The 22,690-nt window shown below is 38.7% G+C and overlaps 1 protein-coding gene across 2 annotated transcripts in view; it reads left to right on the top strand.

The window, feature by feature from the left end:
• The window catches only part of PHEX (phosphate regulating endopeptidase homolog X-linked), a 227,905-nt gene that overhangs the window by 140,868 nt on the left and 64,347 nt on the right, over positions 1–22,690 (top strand). For both annotated transcript variants that reach the window (XM_026451889.2, XM_026451888.2), the window contains exons 13-14: positions 1,960–2,037; positions 12,207–12,310. In XM_026451889.2, the coding sequence (XP_026307674.1) occupies positions 1,960–2,037; positions 12,207–12,310 (182 nt within the window). The remainder of the gene's footprint in view (positions 1–1,959; positions 2,038–12,206; positions 12,311–22,690) is intronic.

Below are 22,690 nucleotides of genomic sequence, written 5' to 3'. Positions count from 1 at the left end.
TACAATACATTAACTGTAGTCACTATGTTGTACAGTACATCTCCTAAACTTATTCCTCTTATCTAACTGAAATTTTGTATCTTTTGACCAACTCCCTAACCCATTCCTCCACCCCTGGTAACCACCATCCTACTATACTGTCTCCTATGAGTTTGACTGTTTAAAATTCCACATGAATGAGATCATGCAGTATTTGCCTTTCGGTGCCTAGCTTATTTCACTTAGCATGAAGTCCTACAGGTTCATCCACATTGTCACAAGTGACAGGATTTTCTTCTTTTTTAAAGCTGAATAGTATTCCATTGTGTATATATACTACATTTTTAATCCATTCCTCTGTTGATAGACATTTAGGCTAATTCCATATCTTGGCTATTTTGAATAGTGCTTCAGTGAACATGGAGGTGCTGATATCTCTTTAGCATACTGATTTCATTTCCTTTGGCTATATCCCCAGAAGTAGGATTACTGCTTCGTATGGTAGATATATTTTTAATTTTTAGAGGAACCCCCATAGTGTTTTTCTTTTCTCTCTTTTTTTTTTTTTTTTGAGACAGTCTCACTCTGTCACCCAGGCTGGAGTGCAGTGGCGTGATCTCGGCTCACTGCAAGCCCTGCCTCCTGGGTTCATGGCATTCTCTTGCCTCAGTCTCCCGAGTAGCTGGGACTACAGGTGCCCGCCACCACGCCCGGCTAATCTTTTTTTTTTTTTTTTTTTTTTTGTATTTTTAGTAGAGACGGAGTTTCACCGTGTTAGCCAGGATGGTCTCGATCTCCTGACCTTGTGATCCGCCTGCCTCGGCCTCCCAAAGTGCTGGGATTACAGGCGTGAGCCACCGCGCCTGGCCTCCATAGTGTTTTTCATAGTGACTGTATCAAATTATATTGCCATCAACAGTGCTCAAGAGTTCCGTTTTCTCCACACCCTTGCTAACACTTGTTATCTCTTGTATTGTTGATAATTGCCATTCTAACTGGTGATAGGTAATATCTCATTGTGTTTTTAATTTTCATTTCCCTGATGAATAATGATGTGGATCATTAAAAAAATATGTTGACCATTTGTATGTCTTCTTTTGAGAAATGTATTTTCATTTTATTTTATTTTCCCTTTTTAATTACTTTATTTATTTATTTATTTATTTATTTATTTATTTTGAGACAGGTTCTTGTTCTGTCACCTAGGCTGGAGTGCAGTAATGTGATCATAGGTCACTGCAGCCTCTACCTCCCAGGCTCAAGTGATCCTCCTGCCTCAACCTCCCAAGTAATTGGAACTATAGGCAGGTGCCACCATGCCCGGCTTGTTTTTATTTTTCATTTTTGTAGAGACAGGGTCCCACTGTGTTGCCCAGGCTGGTCTTGAATTCCTGGCCCCAAGCAATCCTCCTGCCTCAGCCTCCCAAAGCTCTGGGATTACAGGCATGAACCACTGTGCCCGACCTCCTTTCCCCATTTTTTAACCAGGTTATTTGCTTTCTTGATATTGAGTTGAGTTTTAAATATATTTTGGATATTAACCCTTTATCAGATGTATGGTTTGTACATATTTTTGCCTCCATCTTTGCCCCTGTTTCTTCTCCTGGAATGTTCTTCTAGCTCTACATTTGAAATCCTAACCGTTCTCTAAGACTCGATTCGGTCACCTTCTCCATTAAGCATTTTCTCCATGCAGAAACAGTCTGTGTTCTGGACTTTGATAACAATATTGTCTATTTCTATTAAAATTTTTATTTTGTTTACATCGTACTAGACAGTTATTTGCTACATTCACTACATTTTTAGTGTACGGAAGTCTCTCAGTATATATCTATCTACTTTTGCCCTTCACAGTGGCTTGCATATAGTAGATACTCAGTAAATTGAATTTTCAGATGAAGGGTGCATTTCTACATCTTGTGATTATTAATGATTTAAGTGCTGAAACTCTGACATTATTTTTCTTTTTCCTTTTCATAGGCGAGAGCTGTTTTGGCAAAAGTTGGCTATCCAGACTTTATAATGAATGATACTCATGTTAATGAAGACCTCAAAGCAGTAAGTGCTATATTTATTGTACTTTTTTTTTTTTTTTTTTTTTCTGGCAAGTTTTACTGGCCTTGTGCCTTTCAACTAACCCAAGTCCAAGCAATTAAAACTGGTGATGCCAGAAAACACCAACTTTTGATTAATTCCTTGGCTAGATATGAGCCTGAATATGCCAGGCAGATCACAAGATTTAGGGCAGATTCAAACTAAAGGAAGTGACAGAAACGATGCATAGCTGAGTGGGTGCCATAAAACAAATGGACTTGGGTTTGGCCTAATTTGATCATAAAAGAAAGAATTAAGCAAATTGAGTATTTTACAATTAGTGAGCATGTTCTAATGGCAAATGCATCATGTTTGTTGTTAAACACTTTTTATTTGCTTCATTCATATTAAATGAATAGTAATAAATCTGCCTACTGGGACTTAACTTCATTAAACTTTATGAGTGTTTTGGCAAATTAAGTGCATATACATATGACTCTGTAATTTATTGTGAATTGGATTGTGTATTTGCAGTAAGTTACTGATGAAAAATAGTCATAATTCTTCTTTATTCCAATATTTTTGGACATGTATTTTCCAGTAGGTATATTAATTATAGGCCTTTCTAATCACAACGACTGTTATTTCTTCTTCTACAAATAGTTCTGATAAACGGTTTTTCTTCCTCATTAAAAAAACCTGTTTTTACCATTCACTAGATTGTCTTGAAAACGTAGTCTTTTGAAATTCTTGAAGTAACTATGCTTCTGAGGTATAGCTCTTTCCTGAAATTGTGGCTCAACAAGTGGCATATCTGAAAGCAATCCCAGCTTTGTAGACGAGCATCAAAATTTTACAAGACTATTCAAAAGTGAGAGAAAGCATTAATTAGAATCTTCCTCCATTGGGCTCTAAGATATAGCCTCCCAAAATATTGATACAGTTGCCCTGGAAGAAAATAATTATGTCTCATAGCATCCTAAAACTCAGACAGTCTATCTTATTATACACTGTTTTGATGATGCTGAAAATTCCATTATTATTAGCATAACTAAAAATATTGAAGCACTTGACATATTCATGTACATTAACTTTTAATTCCTTCAGTGATTCTGTGAAATAGATGATGTTCATTCCCATTTTGCAGAAAAGGACAGAGAGACTCAATAATTTAAGTGAGCTCCTCAGTTCCACACAGAGTTTCAGAGCCAGGACTAAATCTGGGCTCAGGAAGCTCTGCCTGTAATCAGAGAAGGGGTTCTTGAGGGTCCTTTTTAGGCAGCTGTGCTGGAGGAACAGAAGCGTCAGGGTGGAGACTTGGTGGGTCAGTGTGACCAGAGCTGTTGGAAGAAGAGCAGAGGGAAGGCCATATTATCAAACGGTTAAGAGCACAGGCTCCAGTGTCATGGGCCTGGGTTTGAATTCTGCTTCTTCCACTGACGAGCTGTTTCATCCTGTGTAGGTTACTTAACTTCAGTTAGCCTCCCTTTGGTTATCTGGCTACTGGAAATATCATAATCAAGTCTTAGTATTGTTGGGAAGATTAGATGAGATTATATAAACATAAAAGCACCTGGCATAATACTCTGACACAGAGTATGGCCTACTCCCTATAAAGGGGAGCTTTAATATGGACCATTTGTGGTCCATTTTCAAGTCAGCCTTATAAAATATTCCATTTCATTGATCCTTAATAGAAATAGACTGCAGTGTGAATTTACAGGAAAGCAAAAAGCACACTGGGTATTTTAAACAGGGAATTTAATACGGGAAATAGGTTGGAAGGCAAGAAAAGGGAAAATAGATAAACCACAGGTTAACCTGCTGTTGCTATAAGAAGACTATCACCAGGGCACAAAGTACCTTAGCAGGAGAACCTGGGTAACTCCATACAATTGGTACATATTCTGAGTCAGGATGTGGATGAGAAGGTTTGAGAGACAGTTTGGTGTAGAGGTTATAAATAGGGACCCTGGAGTCAAAGTGCCTGGAGTAAAACCCCCAGTCTACCATGTACTACCGTGTTACCTAGGGTAGGTTATGTATCCTCTCTGTGCCTTTCTTCATCTGAAGAATGAAGGTGATACAAATCCCTCCCATATAGCATTTCTGGGAGGATCAAATAAGTTAACATATTTAAAGTGTTTAGAATGAACCTGAGCATACAATCAGCACAATGTAAGTGTTAGCTATGACATCCTCAATTCACACTTGTGGTAGTGGATATTTTGGTTTGAAACAGTCCTCATGAATTAACTCATACACTGTCCAGGTCCCTCAAATTGATTTAAAAGGGTATACAGATGGAGCAGTCTCAAGCTTTAATTGAATAAGGTAGCACTTAAGGCTTACTCACCATATTTAGTTGATCAAGTTTTGTTGGCATTCTGTTGCTAAGTTGAGAGCCCCAAATTTAAGGACCCATTGAATGCAATATCTTTTGTGAAAAGAAACCAGATGCCAAACAGGATGCCATGTTGGCTATGCTTCTTTGTTTCTCTGGGGCCTGAGCTGAAGCTGTTACACACCAGATTTTTAATCACTTCTTTGAAGAAATGGCTTTCATCTGACTCATTGCCAAAACAGACACAATTACACCCAAGAGTTTTAGCAGTTTAAAAACCTGACAGTGAAAAAAATTCCAGGTACATGAAGTAAAAAGACATTTGTATTCAGAAACCGATGGTTTTAGTCCATTTTCACATTGCTATAAAGAAATACCTGAGACTGGATAATTTACGGAGGAAAGAGGTTTGATTGACTCACAGTTCCACATGGCTGGGGAGGCCTCAGGAAACCTACAATCATGGCAGAAAGTGAAGGGGAAACAGGCACCTTCTTCACAAGGCGGCAGGAGGGAAGAATGAGAGTTCAGGAAAAAACGGCCACTTTTAAAACCATCAGAACTCGTGAGAACTCACTATCATGAGAACAGCACGGGGGAAACTGCCCCCATGATTCAGTCACCTCCCTTCCTTGACATATGGGGATTACAGAGATTTGGGCTCTCTCACTTTCTCTCCCCCTCAATCCCTGCCCTTTTCTTTTTCTGACAATGACTTCAGTCCCTCCTCCAAAGCTCAGCTCTGGAGTGGCAGTTCTCTACTCTTCTAAGTGACGGTACCATCACCTCCTCCCTTTTGTGACCCTAGACACAGGAGTAGCAGCTGTGCTACTCCCGTGACTCTGGCTCTCACAGAGCCAGATCATATCACTGATAGATGAAATGAATAAAACCCACCCTAAAAGGTAAAGGATGACATTGCAATATTGTCACTGAGGGCAATAGCAAAAAGACTAAAGTATTCCTGGTACACAATGAGACTGTTTTCAGTTTTAAGAAACATGTGGATAAGGACTCCTATGAGAAATTTCTGGTAATATGAGCTGTGAGCATGAGAGGCTGTTACAAATGAAAAACAGCATGCTGCATTTGAGACAGGTGGAGATATGATTCATCAGGCACAAATGCAAAAGGAAAGAGGAGCGAAATTACCTGATGGATCAGATGAAGGTCAAGGAAAAATGCTGAAAATGGAAGTTGGGCTCATGTGGAAATAAAAGCAAATGAGATAGAATTAAGAGGTAAATATGCAAAAGAATCAGAAATTTTTTTCTTTAAGGATGACAAGGTAAACTGAGGTACTCAGCAAAGCATTTCTGAATAACAATCCTGTAGTTTTGGAAAAGAACAAGAAGAAATAAAATACCCTTTATTTGAATCCCCATCAACGTGCAGGAAAACCTATTCGCCTAAATAGGTAGGCATCGGCCCATTTTCAAATCAGCCTAATAAAGTATTCCATTTCGTTGATTCTTAATAGAAATAGATTCAAGCAGTGAGTTTCTACCAATTTTGGAAATATTTCAATATTAGCGAGGAAATCAAAGAGCACACTAGGTATTTTAAACAGTGAATTTAATCCATGAAATATGTTGGAAGGCAAGAAGAGGGAAAAATGAGATAAACCACAGATTAGTAACTTTAGAAAGCAGCTGCTACTCCTGTGTCTAGGGTCACAGAAGGGAGGAGGTGATGGTACCGTCACTTAGAAGAGTAGAGGAGAACTGCCACTCCAGAGCTGAGCTTTGCAGGAGGAACTAAAGATTCTTCCAGAGTCATTGTCAGAAAAAGAAAAGGGAAGCAGTAGATGGGGAGACAGAGTGAGAGGCGGCAACACAGCACCCTTTTCCCTCCTGCAACCCACTGATTTCCTCTAGCGCCTCCTATTTGCAGGAAGGTAATTGGCAAAGGAGCTTGGGAAACAGTTTTCAGATTTCCAGTCCCCAGCATTACGGAACAGAGTGAAAGGGTAGGCAGCACGTAGCTGAAAAACTATAGGTAAATAACCAGCACAATTAAGGACATTACTCATTCCTGTGAAAGCCAATGGAGAATTGCAGTAAGGACTAAAGTCAGAATCATGGCTGACCTCCATTTACTTAGGAGAATTGGAAATGAGAAATTTTTCAGAGGCCAAAGTTTCTGGTGAGTGATACACACATATATACATATAATGTGCATATAGGGATATGCAGATATGCGAACCTATGTAAGATTCTCTGGGGTGGGTCTGGTCTGCTTTGGCCAGTGAAACGCTAGTGTGTATGTGCGTGTGCGTGTGTGTGTGTGTGTACATGACAGACAGTGCTACTATGCAAGAGTGAGGTGATATTCAGATGGAATGCTGCAGAAAAAGAAAGTTGTTAAAATATTAAAATAATTATTTACTATTTGTTAAAAAACACAAAACATTGCACTCAGCTCTTTCAACGGACCCCTGGCCATCATGGCACTGGAGAGCTAAGGGTGGGCATTGGAGGTGGGGCACCCTGGTGCCCCCCAACCTTCCAGCCAGACCTCTGTAACTCTCTCACATTGGCCTTTATCCAGACTGTTCCGCTCATCAGAGCAGACCAAGACCAGCCCCAGTGTGGAGGTGGGACATCTGGTTCCAGTGCTAGTGTGCTGGCTGGAACTCCCTCAGACCCACTTTCACATAGCTGTTTGTGGGAATTGCATCTTCCATGGTACACTGTATATGTGGATTATTAAACATTTTGAACATCACCCCAGTATATATCAGGTTGGTGCAAAAGTAATTTGTGTTTTTTGTCATTTTTTTTTTTTTTTTTTTTGAGACAGAGTCTCGCTCTGTCGCCCAGGCTGGAGTGCAGTGGCCGGATCTCAGCTCACTGCAAGCTCCGCCTCCCGGGTTCACGCCATTCTCCTGCCTCAGCCTTCTGAGTAGCTGGGACTACAGGCGCCCGCCACCTCACCCGGCTAGTTTTTTGTATTTTTTTAGTAGAGACGGAGTTTCACCGTGTTAGCCAGGATAGTCTCGATCTCCTGACCTCGTGATCCGCCCGCCTCGGCCTCCCAAAGTGCTGGGATTACAGGCTTGAGCCACCGCGCCCGGCCTTTTGTCATTATTTTTAATGCCCAAAACTGCACTTACTTTTGCACCAACATACTAAGTATGTCTACATGTACAGACACACATTACCTTTGGGCAAAGCCATGTAAACACACTCATCTTGCATATTGATTGAATAAGGGAACGTGTAGCTATGAAATACGAATTCCATTAAGTCTTCAGAAAATCCTTTGGGTGCCAAACACAAAATCTTTCTAATGGATATTTGCATATATCTCTGAGTATCTTTAATGGATTTAAATTAAATGAAAGGTGTCCTAGATTTTACACAACCTACTGGCACAGTAAGGAAAGTACCACAATTAGTGCTTCAGTATTTTTCATCTGCTTATTCTTACATGTAGGCCGAGGGTTATACTACAGATCATTTGCATTCCTATGTACTGTCTTATAAACATGGACTTACCCTACAGAGAAGCCGAACGTGTTTCCTTGTTATGCGCTTATTACAGGTTCCCCATCTTTGGGGTGGTGGTGGTGGTAATAACTTTATTCTTCCATTTAGTCTGTGGATCTGGGATAGGATATTCAAGAAGAGAAATGTAGGCTCTGCTGAATTTTATGATCGGGACAGCTGTTCCTAGGAAATGACACGAGAGTCCCAATTAATTCCCCAAAGGTCACGCAATCGAAAAGTCAAGAGATGGAATTGATTGAAAGTGATCAACTTGACCTAGACTTTTTCCAGTAACTGAAAGGACAAGAAGCTTTTGAGCCAAGTATTGTCTCTTGCCGAATTTAATTTTTTCATTTTGGAGATTACAAGCGGCTTCAAAATATTCATGTGAATTCATTCTTGTTTCTACTTCTACACCAAACAGAACTTTCCTAATAGTTGCTGGGCTTCAATTCTTTTTCTCATCCAAGGGCCTTTTGAAATATTTAAAATTATCAAAATATTATTACACTTAGCAAGTCTTCTAAAAGTAAAAACTGATCCCACTGATATTATGTTTTAAAAATTAATATTTTTGAAGGAAATTCCTCTGAGAAAATTTCCCAGAAAGTATTCTGAGCCCCATAACATATCTGAATTTTCTATCAGTTACAATCATATTCTGAAGGTTTTGGCAGAAAATTTGGGAAATAGAGAAAACACACTCATAATATTGCTACATAATATATACTTCTGTTACAGTTTATTAATTTGTTTTTCTCTATTTCTGTACAGCTGTAATTGATGTTTATATATAGTTTGGTATACCAGCCTTTACAGTTAACATCTTGTTCTGTTACTGTCTTTATAGCCTTTGTTACCATTATTTTAACAGTTGTATAGTATTTCAAGTAAGTTGTGTCATGATTTATTTAATCACTGCTTCTACTCCCATCCTCAATCTTAGTTTGTCCTTGAATCACTGGTTTACTTAGTAAGACCAATGAAAATAACATTGGAGTCAGAGCCAGATGACTTGGACAGTGTAGCTTTGCCAAATTCCATAATCTCCTTAGCCCTGTTTCCCATCTATCATATGTGAATAACAGTGACTGGCCCCTGCCTACCCCCAAACACTTAACCTGTCTCAAGGAAAAAAAGTAAGACCTGTCCTCTATTACTTGTGATTTCCATTAAATAAATGGAATAGATAATTAAACCAGGCTAATACTCTCAACTTAGTAATGAAAACAATTTTTAAATTATCTTTCTAAACCTAGATAAGCTATAGCAAATTGTAATTAATTACCTCTGAGTTTTTTTTCCCCCAATTATTTTCAGGGTTCTGGTAGGTCCTTACTTATCTAAAGTATTTTTAGACTTGGGACCCTTTTCTTCTTTACAAAGTGTTTTTTTGTTTGTTTGTTTTGTTTTTTGTTTTTGTTTTTGTTTTTGTTTTTGACAGAATCTCGCTTTATCGCCCAGGCTGGAGTGCAGTGGCACAATCTCGGCTCACTGCAACCTCTGCCTCCCGGGTTCAAGTGATTCTTCTGCCTCAGTCTCCCGAGTAGCTGGGATTACAGGCATGTGCCACCACACCTGGTGAATTTTCATATTTTTAATAGAGGTGGGGTTTCACCATGTTGGCCAGGCTGGCCTTGAACTCCTGACCTCAAGTGATCCGCCAGCCTCAGCCTCCCAAAGTGTTGGGATTATAGGTGTGAGTCACTGCGCCTGGCCCTTTAGAAAGTTTTGAGATGGCTTTCTGTTTAATGTCTGTAGACCAACCTGAATGTCAAGGGATTTTTTTTTTCAGATGGAACAGTAATGAAAGTATCACAATTAACAAGCTTTCTAAAAGCAAAAACTGACCCCAATGATATTATTTTTAAAAAGTTAATATTTTTGAAGGAAATTCCTCTGAGAGAATTTCCCAGAATGTGTTCTGAAGCTGAGAACATACCTGAATTTTCTATCAGTTACAATCATATTGTGTAGGTTTTGGTAGAGCTGTCTTGGAAACAAAAGTTGAAAAAGGCAAAGGGTTGAACAGTGGACACATCTTTTAACCATATGATCTGGGAATGTCTTAGGATTGCTAGTAAGGTTGCTTTCTATAACAAGGTGCTTACTCTGTTTCTTCTCAGGCTAAAATAAACCTTTATCTTAAAATACAATCAATTATAGGATTTTGGCCAGCGTGGTGACCCACACCTGTAATCCCAGCACTTTGGGAGGCCAAGGCGGGTGGATCACTTGAGTCCAGGAATTCGAGGCCAGCCTGGCCAACATGGCAAGACCCCATCTCTACTAAAAATATAAAAATTAGCTGGGCATGGTGGTGTATGTCTGTAATACCAGCTACTCAGGAGGCTGAGGCACAAGACTCGAATGAACCTGGGAGGTGGAGGTGGAGGTGGAGGTTGCAGTGAGCTGAGATTTCATCTCTGCACTCTAGGTGTCCAAGGCTGACAGAGTGAGACTTTGTCTCAAAAAAAAAAAAAAAAAAAAAAATTAATATATATATATATATATGTATATATGATTTCTTTTTTTAATGAAACATTTCAAATGTTGGAACATGAGTAAAATAATTTGAACACATCTATTTTAGCACATATTAAACATACTGCCGTATTAGCTTTGTACATGCACACACACATTTTAAATGAATGAAAGAGATGCGTTTGAAATTTTGTCTGTAATCTTCCTTGATCTAGTCTCCTTCCTCTGCATCTATCTCCATCTCTGCATATAAACAGTACCTTGAGTTCAGTCTTATTATTGTTGTTCCCATGCCTTTCTTTATGCTTTTGCTACATAGGCACATGTCCATAAACAGCATACAGTGTTGTTTTTCATGTTTAAAAACTTTAAATTTCCTCATAGATATAACTTACCTTATTCACTCTGCATAATTTTTAAGATTATTTCATGTTCATGCATACAGAACAATCATGTAAACTGTTGTATTGCCTTTCATTATGTGAATATACCACAATTTGTCATCAGCCCCTCTTCCCCGTGCAAGCAGTTTGAGGTACAATTTAAAGTCATAGCTTTATAATTTGTTGGCCAAGCAGAACACAGACGATGCCAGGAATCAATACTTTTATTTCTGCCTTTCTCCGTGTGCCTTCGATTATTCTACTCCCTCCTTTATATTTTGGCTTGGTCTCCTGGAAAGATTGTTGAGATGACTCGTTAACAAAAACTTCTGCACAGACATGAGTACCCACTCTGTGTTAGGGAGGAGCTAAATGTGAGCCAAACATTGGTCAACAAATAGGTGACTGTCAAGCCTATTACTATCAAATTGCATATATACATTCATATCTATAATGTAATGCCTGTGGATTTCATATACGTGCATATTTTACTTTTTGCTTTTAAAAGACTATTAAAGTTATAAAAATTACAGTTAATCAGAATTTGGTTACCTTTGGTTATTTCCTTATTCAAATGTGCATTTTTCTTAATTTCCATAGTAATATATTTAAAAACCAAAGCACTGGAGGTCACTACAAACTACTACATTAACAGCTCCACAGATCTTATTTCCAATAAATAGCTAGGTTAGGTATTGCTAGTTTTGTAGATGGAGTGCCTATAGAATGGAAACTGTCTGCCATTCTCCTTCCAAAACGAGAAAAGGAACTACAAAATCAATGATCTCTGTTTCCCTGTCTTAATAGACAACACTGTTGTGAGCTGGTACCAACTTCCGGTGTTCCCATGCAAGCTATAATCTGTGATTTGCCTCTGTAATTTCATTAATATTTAGTTGACCAGAGACTTTTTGAGTGTTAACAGATACATTCTGTTAATAATTATTCTGGTGACTTCATTGTGCTTATGGTAGAAAATAGGTCCCTGAATCACATTTATTTTTTTCCTTTATGAACAACTACCAATTATTTGACTAACTCATTGTCTATAAGCTAAATGAGTTTTCAGCCAACTAAACTGCATGTTACTAAAAAAAACTTATGTGACAAATAAATAAAGTACACATTTTTAAAAAGATCAAGGACTCATGAGCCAAGAAATTTCAAACCAAAGATAATGTTTTGTAAAAGTTACAGTAGATTTTTCAATTAGAATGTAAATGGAATGCATTGTAAATGACTGCAGCCTCTCTTGTGTTTTTACTGTGATCCAGAAATGACTGTATTGATTTTTGAAGTTTTTACATTAAAAGAAAATCACTGAGACTAAATTTCCCGGCTTTGTGAATTCTGGGTTAACTGGTAACAGCGGAAAGAGGCTGTGACTGCTGCAGCTTCTCTGCTAGTTGCTTCTTCCTATGCTGAAGAATTTTTTTAGAGCCGTCTTTTATCTTTACTTAGAACAATGATGTTGTGGTTTGTTTTATTCAGATCAAGTTTTCAGAATCCGACTACTTTGGCAACGTCCTACAAACTCGCAAGTATTTAGCACAGTCTGATTTCTTCTGGCTAAGAAAAGCCGTTCCAAAAACAGAGTGAGTATTAAAAAAAAGTTAAATAGATAAATACATTGGTAAGAAGCGGAGTCTCTTTAGATTAAACTTTGTAATTCCCCTCAAGTCAGAGTAGCTGGCTTGCCAGTTAACTTGTTTTAGCAAAATCTGTGTCATGTTTTGCCAACTCTTATTTTTTATATTATGTGATTCAGATCTTAAGTCTAATTACAGGTCCCTCGTTTCTAGCATTAACACATATCAAGAGAAGGCTTATTAGGATGCAAACATTAAAGTTATTTCTAGATCTAGTTATGAATATATAGAGAGGGAAAAATTTCTCTGGATTTTTACATTCATGTAGTAACTTTCGAAGATCTTAAAGAATATATACTTAAAAAAAAAAAAAACTATGATTAGAAACGTCAAAGTAAATGTATAGAAGCAACTAGAAAATATTTGTTGAGGTCATGCCTATCAAAGAACTGATAGCTATATTGTTTTTATCTAATAGCAGTTATGGTTTATTTGCCTTCCTCTCAGCTGCCTAGAGGAGTTTTTCCTACAGATAGGAGGGTTTGCTTAGGTACTTTTAGGCCCAGGGCCCACCAGCTCTGATTTCTTCCCTTAGCAAAATGTCAGTGATGATGACAATGATGATGGTAGCAGCTAACAGTTACTATTTGTTTACATCGTACCAGAAAGTGCTTTACAATTTTTAATTCATTTTATCCTCATAGGAATTCTGCATGGTATAAGTACTGTTATCCCCATTTTACAGGAAAATAAAAGGCTTACAACTGAGAAATTCTTCAGCTTAGGTTTGGATCACGTTTTGTTCTGTCTGCTGGTACTTTTGATTCCTGGGACTGGTTTCTGTTGTGCTAAGGCCCACTTCTCCAATGCTTTTTTTCTCTCTGTTCTCCAGATTGGATGATGTCTCTTGATCTGTTTTCAACTCCAGAATTTCTTTTTTAATTTAATTGTATTATTATTTTTAAACTTAGTTTTTATTTCAATAGGTTTTGGGGGTATTGCGGGATCTGGCCAGCAGCCCACAATGCAACCGGGCTCTGTCTTTGTTTCCAGGCGGGATCAGCAAGGTCGAGAAATAAGAGACACATGCAAGATAGTGAAAGCTGGGTCCAGGGGGGTCACTGCCTTCTGGTCCCACGGTGCCAGCAATGCACTGGCTATGGCAGCATTTATTATTAAGTTTAGTGAGGGCGGGGGTAGGTTGGTGAGGGATTTAGGGTCATTTGATTATGAGGTGAGATGGTCACATGGGGATGAAGTAATTCTTTAACATAACGTCTGTATGCAGAAGTACAGTATACAGAGATAAGAATTTACAGTATAGTGTATGCATCAGTAATTTCTAACAGAGCCTTAAAACAGAAACACAGTCTTTCCATAACCTATGATTAGCAAGATATTAATCAGCAGTAACAGTTACAGCAAAGGCTGGTTACAAACAATTCATAGAAACAGGACGTGAAGTTTAATTTCTAACAGAGCCTTAAAACAGGAACACAGTCTTTCCATAATCCATGATTAGCAAGTTATTAATCAGCAGTAACAGTTGCAGCAAAAGCTGGTTACAAACCATTCATAGAAACAGGATGTGAAGTTAGACAACTGGTTAGACCAGAAATTCTCAGAAGGGAGTATGCCTTAACCCTAAAGAGGCCTAGAAGAGCCGCAGCAAGATGAGGGCATTTATAGCCCTATCTTATCCATGTGGACAGGCGCCCCCCATGCATCCATTTATAGGCTCTCCACGAGGGTCACATTCCATTCCCAGAGCTATGAACATCTGCTTTTCTGGGATAGGAATCTTGGTGATGTGAAACCTCCCTGACTGCACGTCCATTCATAGGCTCTCTGCAGGGGGAAGCACATCACGCACTGTTGGCTCATTCTGGCAGTCCAACCTGGCATTGTCTTTACACAATCCTGCATGCAATTTTATATTTACAATAATCAGGAGCATTTCATCTTTTATTCCATAGCAGTAGTTTCAGGGGGTCTCCCTACATGGGGGAACAGGTGGTAGTTGGTTACATGAATAAGTTCTTTAGTGGCGATTTCTGAGATTTCAGTGCACCCATCACCTGAGCAGTCTACATGTACACTGTATCTGTGTGTAGTATTTTATTCCTCATCCCCCTCCCGCTCTTTTCCCCAGGTCTCCAAAGTCCATTGTATCATTCTTACCCCTTTGTGTCCTCATAGCTTAGCTCCCTCTTAGGAGTGAGAACATACAATGTTTGGTTTTCCATTCCTGAGTTACATAAGATAATGGTCTCCAATTCCATCCAGGTTGCTGTGAATGGCATTATTTCATTCCTTTTTATGGCTGACAACTCCAGAATTTCCATTTGTTTTTTATAGTTTCTATTTCTCTGTTGTAATTCTTTGTTAAGTCATTGTCATTCATATTTTTCTATTTATTCTTTGAATAAAATTTATTTTAATTCTTTAAAGTCATCTATAATAGCCACTTTCAAGTCTTTGCTAAGTCTAATATCTGGGCTCAAACTAACTGGAGTTAGTTTCTATTGATTGCTTTTTTTTTTTTTTTTTTTACAGTTTTTCCTTTGCATAACATTTTTTGTTGTTGTTGCTAATGACAGTTTGTGTGTTGTAGCAACTGTGGATTCTGATTTATTTTTCTGGGGCTTAAAAAAAAAAAAAGTAACTGTCCTAACTTATACTGCAGAATAGATCTTCTCTGTAGTATGCAGCTGTCAATGTCTCTGCTCAGTTTTTTAACTCTTATTTGTAGGTTTTAGCCTCACTTCCTAATGGTTGTCCCTCTGTCTACATAGCTCAGTGCTCAGTGATTAGGTCAGAGCTTGTGCTCACACACCTTGAGTCTCTAGGGTTTCTACTCTCTGCCAGTTGCTCTGTGTGTGGGTTGGGAGTACCTTCAAAGTTACAGCCAGTTCTCAGTCCACCTTCAATTTCACCTTCCACCAGACCCTCACTGGTCTTCCCTGCACATGTGCCTAGTTTCCCAGTCAGCCAGGGATGTGTGGCGTACTGATCCAGCTCTTCTATTACTATGTCAGTTACAGGATCTCTCTTTTAAATTTCTGACTGGGTTTTCCTCATTGGTTTTTTACTAAGTTGGTCATTCAAAAATTAAAAACTTGTGGGTACCTAGTAGGTGTACATATTTATGAGGTACATAAGATATTTCAATACAGGCATAGAATGTGTAATAACCACATCAGGGTAAATGGGGTATCCATAGCCTCAAGCATTTATCCTTTCTTTATGTTACAAACAGTCCAATTATACACTTACTGTTATTTTTAAATCTATAATAAATTGTTGACTGTAGTCACCCTGTTATGCAATCAAATACTAGATCTTATTCATTCTATCTAACTATATTTTTGTATCCATTAACCATCCCCACTTACCTCGACCCAGTACCCTTCTCAGCCTCATTCTGCTCTCTATCTCCATGAGTTCAATTGTTTTAATTTTTAGTTCTCACCAATAAGTGAGAACCTGTGAAGTTTGTTTTTCTGGGGCTGGTTTATTTCACTTAATATTCTCTAGTTTCACCCATGTTGTTGTAAATGACAAGATTTCATTCTTTTTTGTGGCTTAATAGTACTCTATTTTATATATGTACCACATTTTCTTTATCCATTTGTCTGTTGATGAACACACAGGTTGCTTCTAAATCTTGGCTCTTGTAAACAGTTCTACAATAAACATGGGAGAGCAGATGTCTCTTTGATATACTGATTTTCTTTCTTTTAGGTATATACCCAGCAGTGGGATTGCTGGACTGTAAGGTAGCCCTATTTTTAGTTGTTTGAGGAACCTCCAAACTGTTCTCCATAGTGGTTGTACTAATTTACATTCCTTCTAACAGAGTATTGAGGGTCCTCTTTTCTCAACAGCCTCACCAGAATTTGTTTTTTTCCTGTCTTTTGAATAAAAGTCATTTTCACTGGAGTAAGATGATATCTCATTGTAATTTTTGATTTGCATTTCTCTGATAATCATTGATGTTGTGCACCTTTTCATATACTTGTTTGCCTTTTGTATGTCTTCATTTGAGAAATGTCTATTCAGATCTTTGTGTCTATGGGTCTGTTTTTTATGCCAATATCATGCTATTTTGGTTACTATAGCTCTGTAGTATAATCTGAAGTCAAGTAATGTGATTCCTCCAGTTTTGTTGTTTTTGCTCAGGATAACATTGGCTATTCTGGATCTTTTGTGGTTCCATATAAATTTTAGGATTTTTTTTCCTATTTCTGTGAAGAACGTCATTGATACTTTGATGGGGATTACAGTGAATCTGTAGATGGCTTTTGGTAGTATGGGCATTTTCACAGTATTGATTCTTCTAATCCATTCACATGGAATAGCTTTACTTTTTTGTGTCCTCTTCAATTTCTTGCATCAACGTGTTTATAGTTTTCATTGTAGAGACCTTTCACTTCTTTGGCTAAGTTTATTCCTAGGTATTTTATTTCATTTGCAGCTATTGTAAATGAGATTATTTTCTTGACTTCTTTTACGGATTGCTTTCTCTTAGAAAATAGAAATGCTATTGATATTTGTATGTTGATTTTGTATCCTGCAACTTTACTCAATTTGTTTATCATTTTAATAGTTTTTTGGTGGAGTCTTTAGATTTTTCCAAATATAAGATCATATTGTCTACAAACAGGGGTAATTTGACTTCTTTCTTTCTTTCCTTCCTTCCTTCCTTCCTTTTCCTTTTCTTTTTTTTTTTTTTTTTTTTTTTTTTTGAGACAGAGTCTCGCTCTGTCGCCCAGACTGGAGTGCAGTGGCGCATGGTCTCTGATCACTGCAAGCTCCGCCTCCCAGGTTCACGCCATTCTCCTGCCTTAGCCTCCCCAGTAGCTGGGACTACAAGCGCCTGCCACCATGCCCAGCTAATTTTTTGTATTTTTTTTTTTTTTCAGTAGAGACGGGGTTTTACCGTGTTAGCCAGGATGGTCTCGATCTCCTGACCTCGTGATCCACCCGCCTCGGCCTCCCAAAGTGCTGGGATTACAGGCGTGAGCCACTGTGCCCGGCCAACTTCTTTCTTTCTAATTTGGATGCCCCTTATTTCTTTCTGTTGTCTGATTACTCTAGCTAGGACTTCTAGTACTATGTTGAATAACAGTGGTAAAAGTGGGCATCCTTGTCTTGTCTAGATCTTAGAGGAAAGGCTTTCAGTTTTTCCCTATTCAGTGTGATACTAGCTGTGGCTCTGTCATATATGGCTATTACTGTGTTGAGGTATATTCCTTCCATACCCAGTTTTTTCAGGGTTTTTATCCTGAAACGATGTTGAATTTTATTAAATGCTTCTTTAGCATCAATGTACATGATCATATGCCCTGTGTTTCTTCCCACTGTGATAGGACAGCACTGAGTTCCAGTGCAAAGTCCCACAATCACTGTACTCTCCTTCCCCCAAGCACACAGACTTTTCTCTCTGTGCCCATGTTGCTGCTGCCGGGGAGTGAGGGAAGGGTAGTGTAGGCAGTTCAAGACTGGCTTTCCTACCCTCTTCAGTGCCTCTTTCCTTGATGTGATGTTAAAACCAGGTATTGTGATTGTTCACCTGGATTTTGGTTCTTATGAAGATGCTTTGTGTGTGTGTGCGCGCGCGCGCGCATGCGTGTGTTTGTGTGGCTAGTTGTTCAGTTTGGTGTTCCTGCAGGGAGGACACTTGCTGGAGGTTTCTCTTCAACCTTCTTGCTCTACTTCATCCTCTACGTTGGCCAATTTTATCTGACAAAGCCGTGGCTTTTCACTCCCACCCCCAGTTGAGTCTACCCACTGGGGCGGCAAAGCTGCTGATTTCCCAGCCAGCCTTTTTCTGACAAATCTAAGGTCTCAATGAGCTAGGAGGGACAGGAGTAGTCTCAGGCAAAAAGGCCATAGTGCCTGCTCTACTTAATGCCAAGCTCTAGCAGTTTTTAAATATTAAATTTTGTTTAACTTATTGCTCCCCCTTCATCAATTCCCAGATTCCTAAAATGGCTGTTTGTTGACAGTGTTGTCCAGTTTTATACTTGGGTTTTGTAGAAATGATTTGTCAACCTTCTCATGCCATTATAACTGCAAGCCTGGCTTCCATGGGTTACAATTTTTTTCATGGTCCACTTTTTATCCTTGGCAAATATTCTGATTTCTCGATCTTTGACTGGTTCTTTTTATGCTCCCTAGTCTCTTGCCACTCTCTCTTTTAAGTCCCTGTTCTGTCCTGGCTTCTAGAAACTCTGAGCCCCCGTGCTTTCCCTTGGCTTAAGTGATGATTACCACTTCTCCCTCTTATGTTTCCATCCGGCCATCCCTGATCTCTGTCTTTCAAACCTTCCTATAATATGCACCTGAAGAATTCACTGGCAGTTACTGACTTTAAGAGGTAGGCCTAAAGCTGAATCTCTCCCCTACCTATCCCTGACTCCAGTCAAAAGCACAAAGGAAAAAAGCAGAAGGCTTTAGAACTGCTTTGAAAAATGATAGACAATGGTTTAAAGCCATTTGCTCCACTGTCTTTGGTTCTTTCCTGTCATCACATTATTTCTCAGTCCACCTATCCTGTTTCATTCCCAATCTAAATTATTCAGTAGTTTTAGATTTCGACTTCTTAAATCCAATGCTCAAATCTGATGACTTCGGCAAATGATTTCCAGTATCCCTATGACCATCTACATGTAATACGGTAGTCAGAGATCTGTATAATCTTGCCCTTTAATATTTGCTTCAGATCAGTTCCAACTCTTTTTTTAAAAAAAAAATCTGTGGAAAATTGAAGGGTTTCACCAATTTTTTGGTGAATTTTCAGGGGCTCCTGCATATTGGCAATACAGCCAGTCTAATTATTTGATTTCAAAATGTCATTATTCATTTAGGTGTGTAGAAAGGCCTGGATTAGTAATTGAAAAACTCCTAAATGTATTATCTTTAACATCATCCTGGGATACTAATGAACTGTCAGATTCTAGTGGTCTTAACTATTTCTAATATTTTATTCATGCCTTAGAAATATACTGCTTTGTCACTTAGGCAAACTGAGATTTGTGTGGTTTTCTTTCCTGTCATTGAAAAACAAATAGCTCTTTCACAAGGGTGTTAAATTGGTTAACTTTTGGGAAAAGTTCTCCAGAAATGAAAATCAGTGCAATGCTTACAATTCTTGTTTCCTCAGTCTATATGTCTATTTCAGGGAAATAACATTTAGAAATTTAAGGTCTTCTTTGCATAGTAAAGGGATATGAGTAAATGCCTTTTCTTTTTTTAAAGGAAACATCTGGCTGGTCCTTTTCAGGCATTGTAGAGAATTTTAGCCTCATGATACTCCTTGGCTTGAATTGACATCTTTCGGTTCTGAAAATTCATGAGTTAATCGAGTGGGGATGATTCTGGAGTAGCTCTACTACACTAGTTTACTTTGAACAGCACATCACGATTATATTTTCACAAAGCCCTGAAATAACATTTTGCTTCTTTGTGGGTGTAAGAGATAAAGACCCTTTATCTTTCATTCTCATGGAATCCATTTTAGCTGCACTAATGTGCATTAAGAAGTTTCTAAGGCAATGGGAAATGTCAGCAAGAATGAAATTAATTGGGTGGCCATCCCTGAAGGTACATATTTAGGGGTTGGTTCACAGAATTGTCACTTCATCAGCTTGCTTAAAAATAGAGGATTTACTTACTGCTCGGCTTGAGTTGAAAGTAATTTCTTTCCCTCGGGATCACCTTCTTTGACAGAAATTATTTTAAGTCAGTCTCACTATTAACTCACTCTCACTCTACTGTGACCAAACATGTCTGAATTCTCTATCTTTTGAAAAAAATGTAAAGATATATTAAGTGTCTTTATAAATTATGTTCCTGCCCAGAACTTTTGTTTGCAAAAGCATTATCTATAGCATGGAATGGGAGTGATATAACCTGCAGGATATTAATAAGAAAGCAGTAAATACACTATGGCTTTTCCATTCCATATTCCCTGGACTATCTGTGAGAGTTGATAAGAAAAACGTAAAACTTTAGCCTGATACATATCTATTTTATATGGTCCAAAGAAATAGGGGTACCAATGTCTTTTTCTTCAGATTCTTGTATTTTGGTATTATATTCCTTTTATGTATCACATTCTCCAGTATAATTTCGTCCCCATTATTTTGGGATTTGAAATTTCTATGAGACCTCTCCCTACCTTATCTACCAAATCCTTTCTCAAACACACACTGCAGAAGCACCCTAAAGACATAGTAAGAAGAATTTAAAGCACTTGAATGACATTCTGTGTTTATTCAAGTGGATGTATACATAGCAATAAATTCATTTTAATGGATTTGTGATCTTCTTCTGTTCAGCACCTAGCATTTGGACAGCAATGTGTTCTCCAATTGGAAGCTACTCTTTGTTCTCAGAAGGCTTTATCCAGTCCTCATACATTGCCCCTACATCTTAGAGCCAGCAGAGTGTCAAATCCTTCTCACCCCGGACTATCCCTGCCTTCCTGCTCTGCAGTGGCTCCTCCGACTTCCTCCTCTGTTGCATCTTTCTGATTCCAGCCAAACAAGGTTGTCTGCTTTAAGGGCTTGTGATTAGATTGAGCCTACCTGAATAATCCAGGATAATCTCTCTATTTTAAGGTCCTTAAGCTTAATTACACCTGTAAAGTCCTTACTATGTGATGTAACCTGTTCATAGGATCCAGGGATTAGGACTTGGCCATAATTTTACCTACTACAGGTAGCCAAGTTAGGTCAATAGAGGTGCTTTCCCATTCACTGTTTCCTCAGGAAAGTAGGCCAACCAGCAGTCAAAGCCCATAAGCAACTTAAAATCTTGTTGGGAGATAAGCTGTGCAAACTCAGATGCCTTCAGGGGCCAGCCCGTTAACAAATGGTTGACCTACATGGGTGTAAACAACAGGGAGTGGTGGGGACTGTGGAAAACTAGTAACTACACACACCACTTAAATAAATTCCAATTCAATTGTTTGTTAAGCCATTGTGTTCGGCAAGCAAAACAGTTTTCTGGGAAGATTCAGCCCATTGGGTTGGACTTAGTCTGTGGATAGCCAACTTTTCAGCACTCCATTTATCTATTGCTGTGTGACAAACCTCCCCCAAATTTAGAGTATTGAAACAGCAGTAATTATTTTTCTCTCTCATGGTTCTGGGGATCACTAGGCTCAGCTGCATGGTTCTTGTTTGTGGGTTTTTTGTTTGTTTGTTTGTTTGTTTTTGTTTTTTGTTTGTTTGTTTTTCACAGAGTCTCACTGTGTCACCCAGGCTGGAGTACATTGGCGTGATCTCAGCTCCCTGCAACCTCCGTCTCCCAGATTCAAGTGATTCTCCTGCCTCAGCCTCCTGAGTAGCTGAGATTACAGGTGCCCGCCACCAAGCTCAGCTAATTTTTGTAGTCTTAGTACAGACAGCATTTCACCATGTTGGCCAGGCTGGTTTCAAACTCCTGACTTCAGGTGATCTGCCCATCTCAGCCTCCCAAAGCACTGGGATTACGGGTGTGAGCCACTGCACCTGGCCATTTGTGGTCTTTCATGTAGTTCCAGTCAGATAGTGGCTGGGGCTGGTGTCATATGGAAGGCTACCTCTCTCACATGGCTAATGGTTGATGCTGACTGTTGATTAGAACATCTACATATGGCCTCTTCATGTATGTTGGGTTTTCTTACAGCATGTTGAATGATATAGAAACTTCAAAGAGCAGCCTTTCTGAGAAAGAGGGAGGGAGGGAGGGAGGGTGGGAGGGTGTGCTTGTATGCATCAGGGGGAGGTTGTATCACCTTTAATTACCTAGCCTTGGAAGTCACACTGTCATTTCTGCTGCATATTATTCTTTAGAAGTGAGTCACTAAGGCTAACCCATAATCAAGGGGAGAGGAATTTGGATTCCATCTCTTAATGGGAGGAGTGTAAAAAAGTTCACAAACACATATTAAAACTAGCACATGTAGCCTTACATTAGAGAATAGTAAAACTAAATATATAATAAACTTGGATGTAATACGGGAGATACACAAAATGCTTAACAGCTGGTTTGGCATGGGCCCTGAACAAATAGAAGAAATAACAGCATCAACAACTGGTAGGATCTACTGGTGCAGCTGCTTAATATCAGCTCTGGGTATTATCAAGGCTCCAAATGTGCCCTAGAGTCAAGAAGAGCCCTGGGAGCTCAGGAATGGTAAGATCATGTGTCTGAAATAAGATGTTTACGTTATTCTTGTTGAAGCTTCAGAAGCTGCATTAAGTTCTAGTTTCAGAGATCGGTTGTTTGGTTTGCTTTGTCTACCTTTGTCTACTAGCAGTTAGGAACATTTTCCCTGCATAGCCCTTACCTGAATGTTTTAAAAGTTTGTTATTTTAAAGAGAGGGGAGTTGG

Source organism: Piliocolobus tephrosceles, chromosome Y (assembly GCF_002776525.5).
Source record: "Piliocolobus tephrosceles isolate RC106 chromosome Y, ASM277652v3, whole genome shotgun sequence".
Classification (NCBI taxonomy): Eukaryota; Metazoa; Chordata; class Mammalia; order Primates; family Cercopithecidae; genus Piliocolobus; species Piliocolobus tephrosceles.
This window is presented reverse-complemented; position numbering and strand designations above follow the sequence as displayed.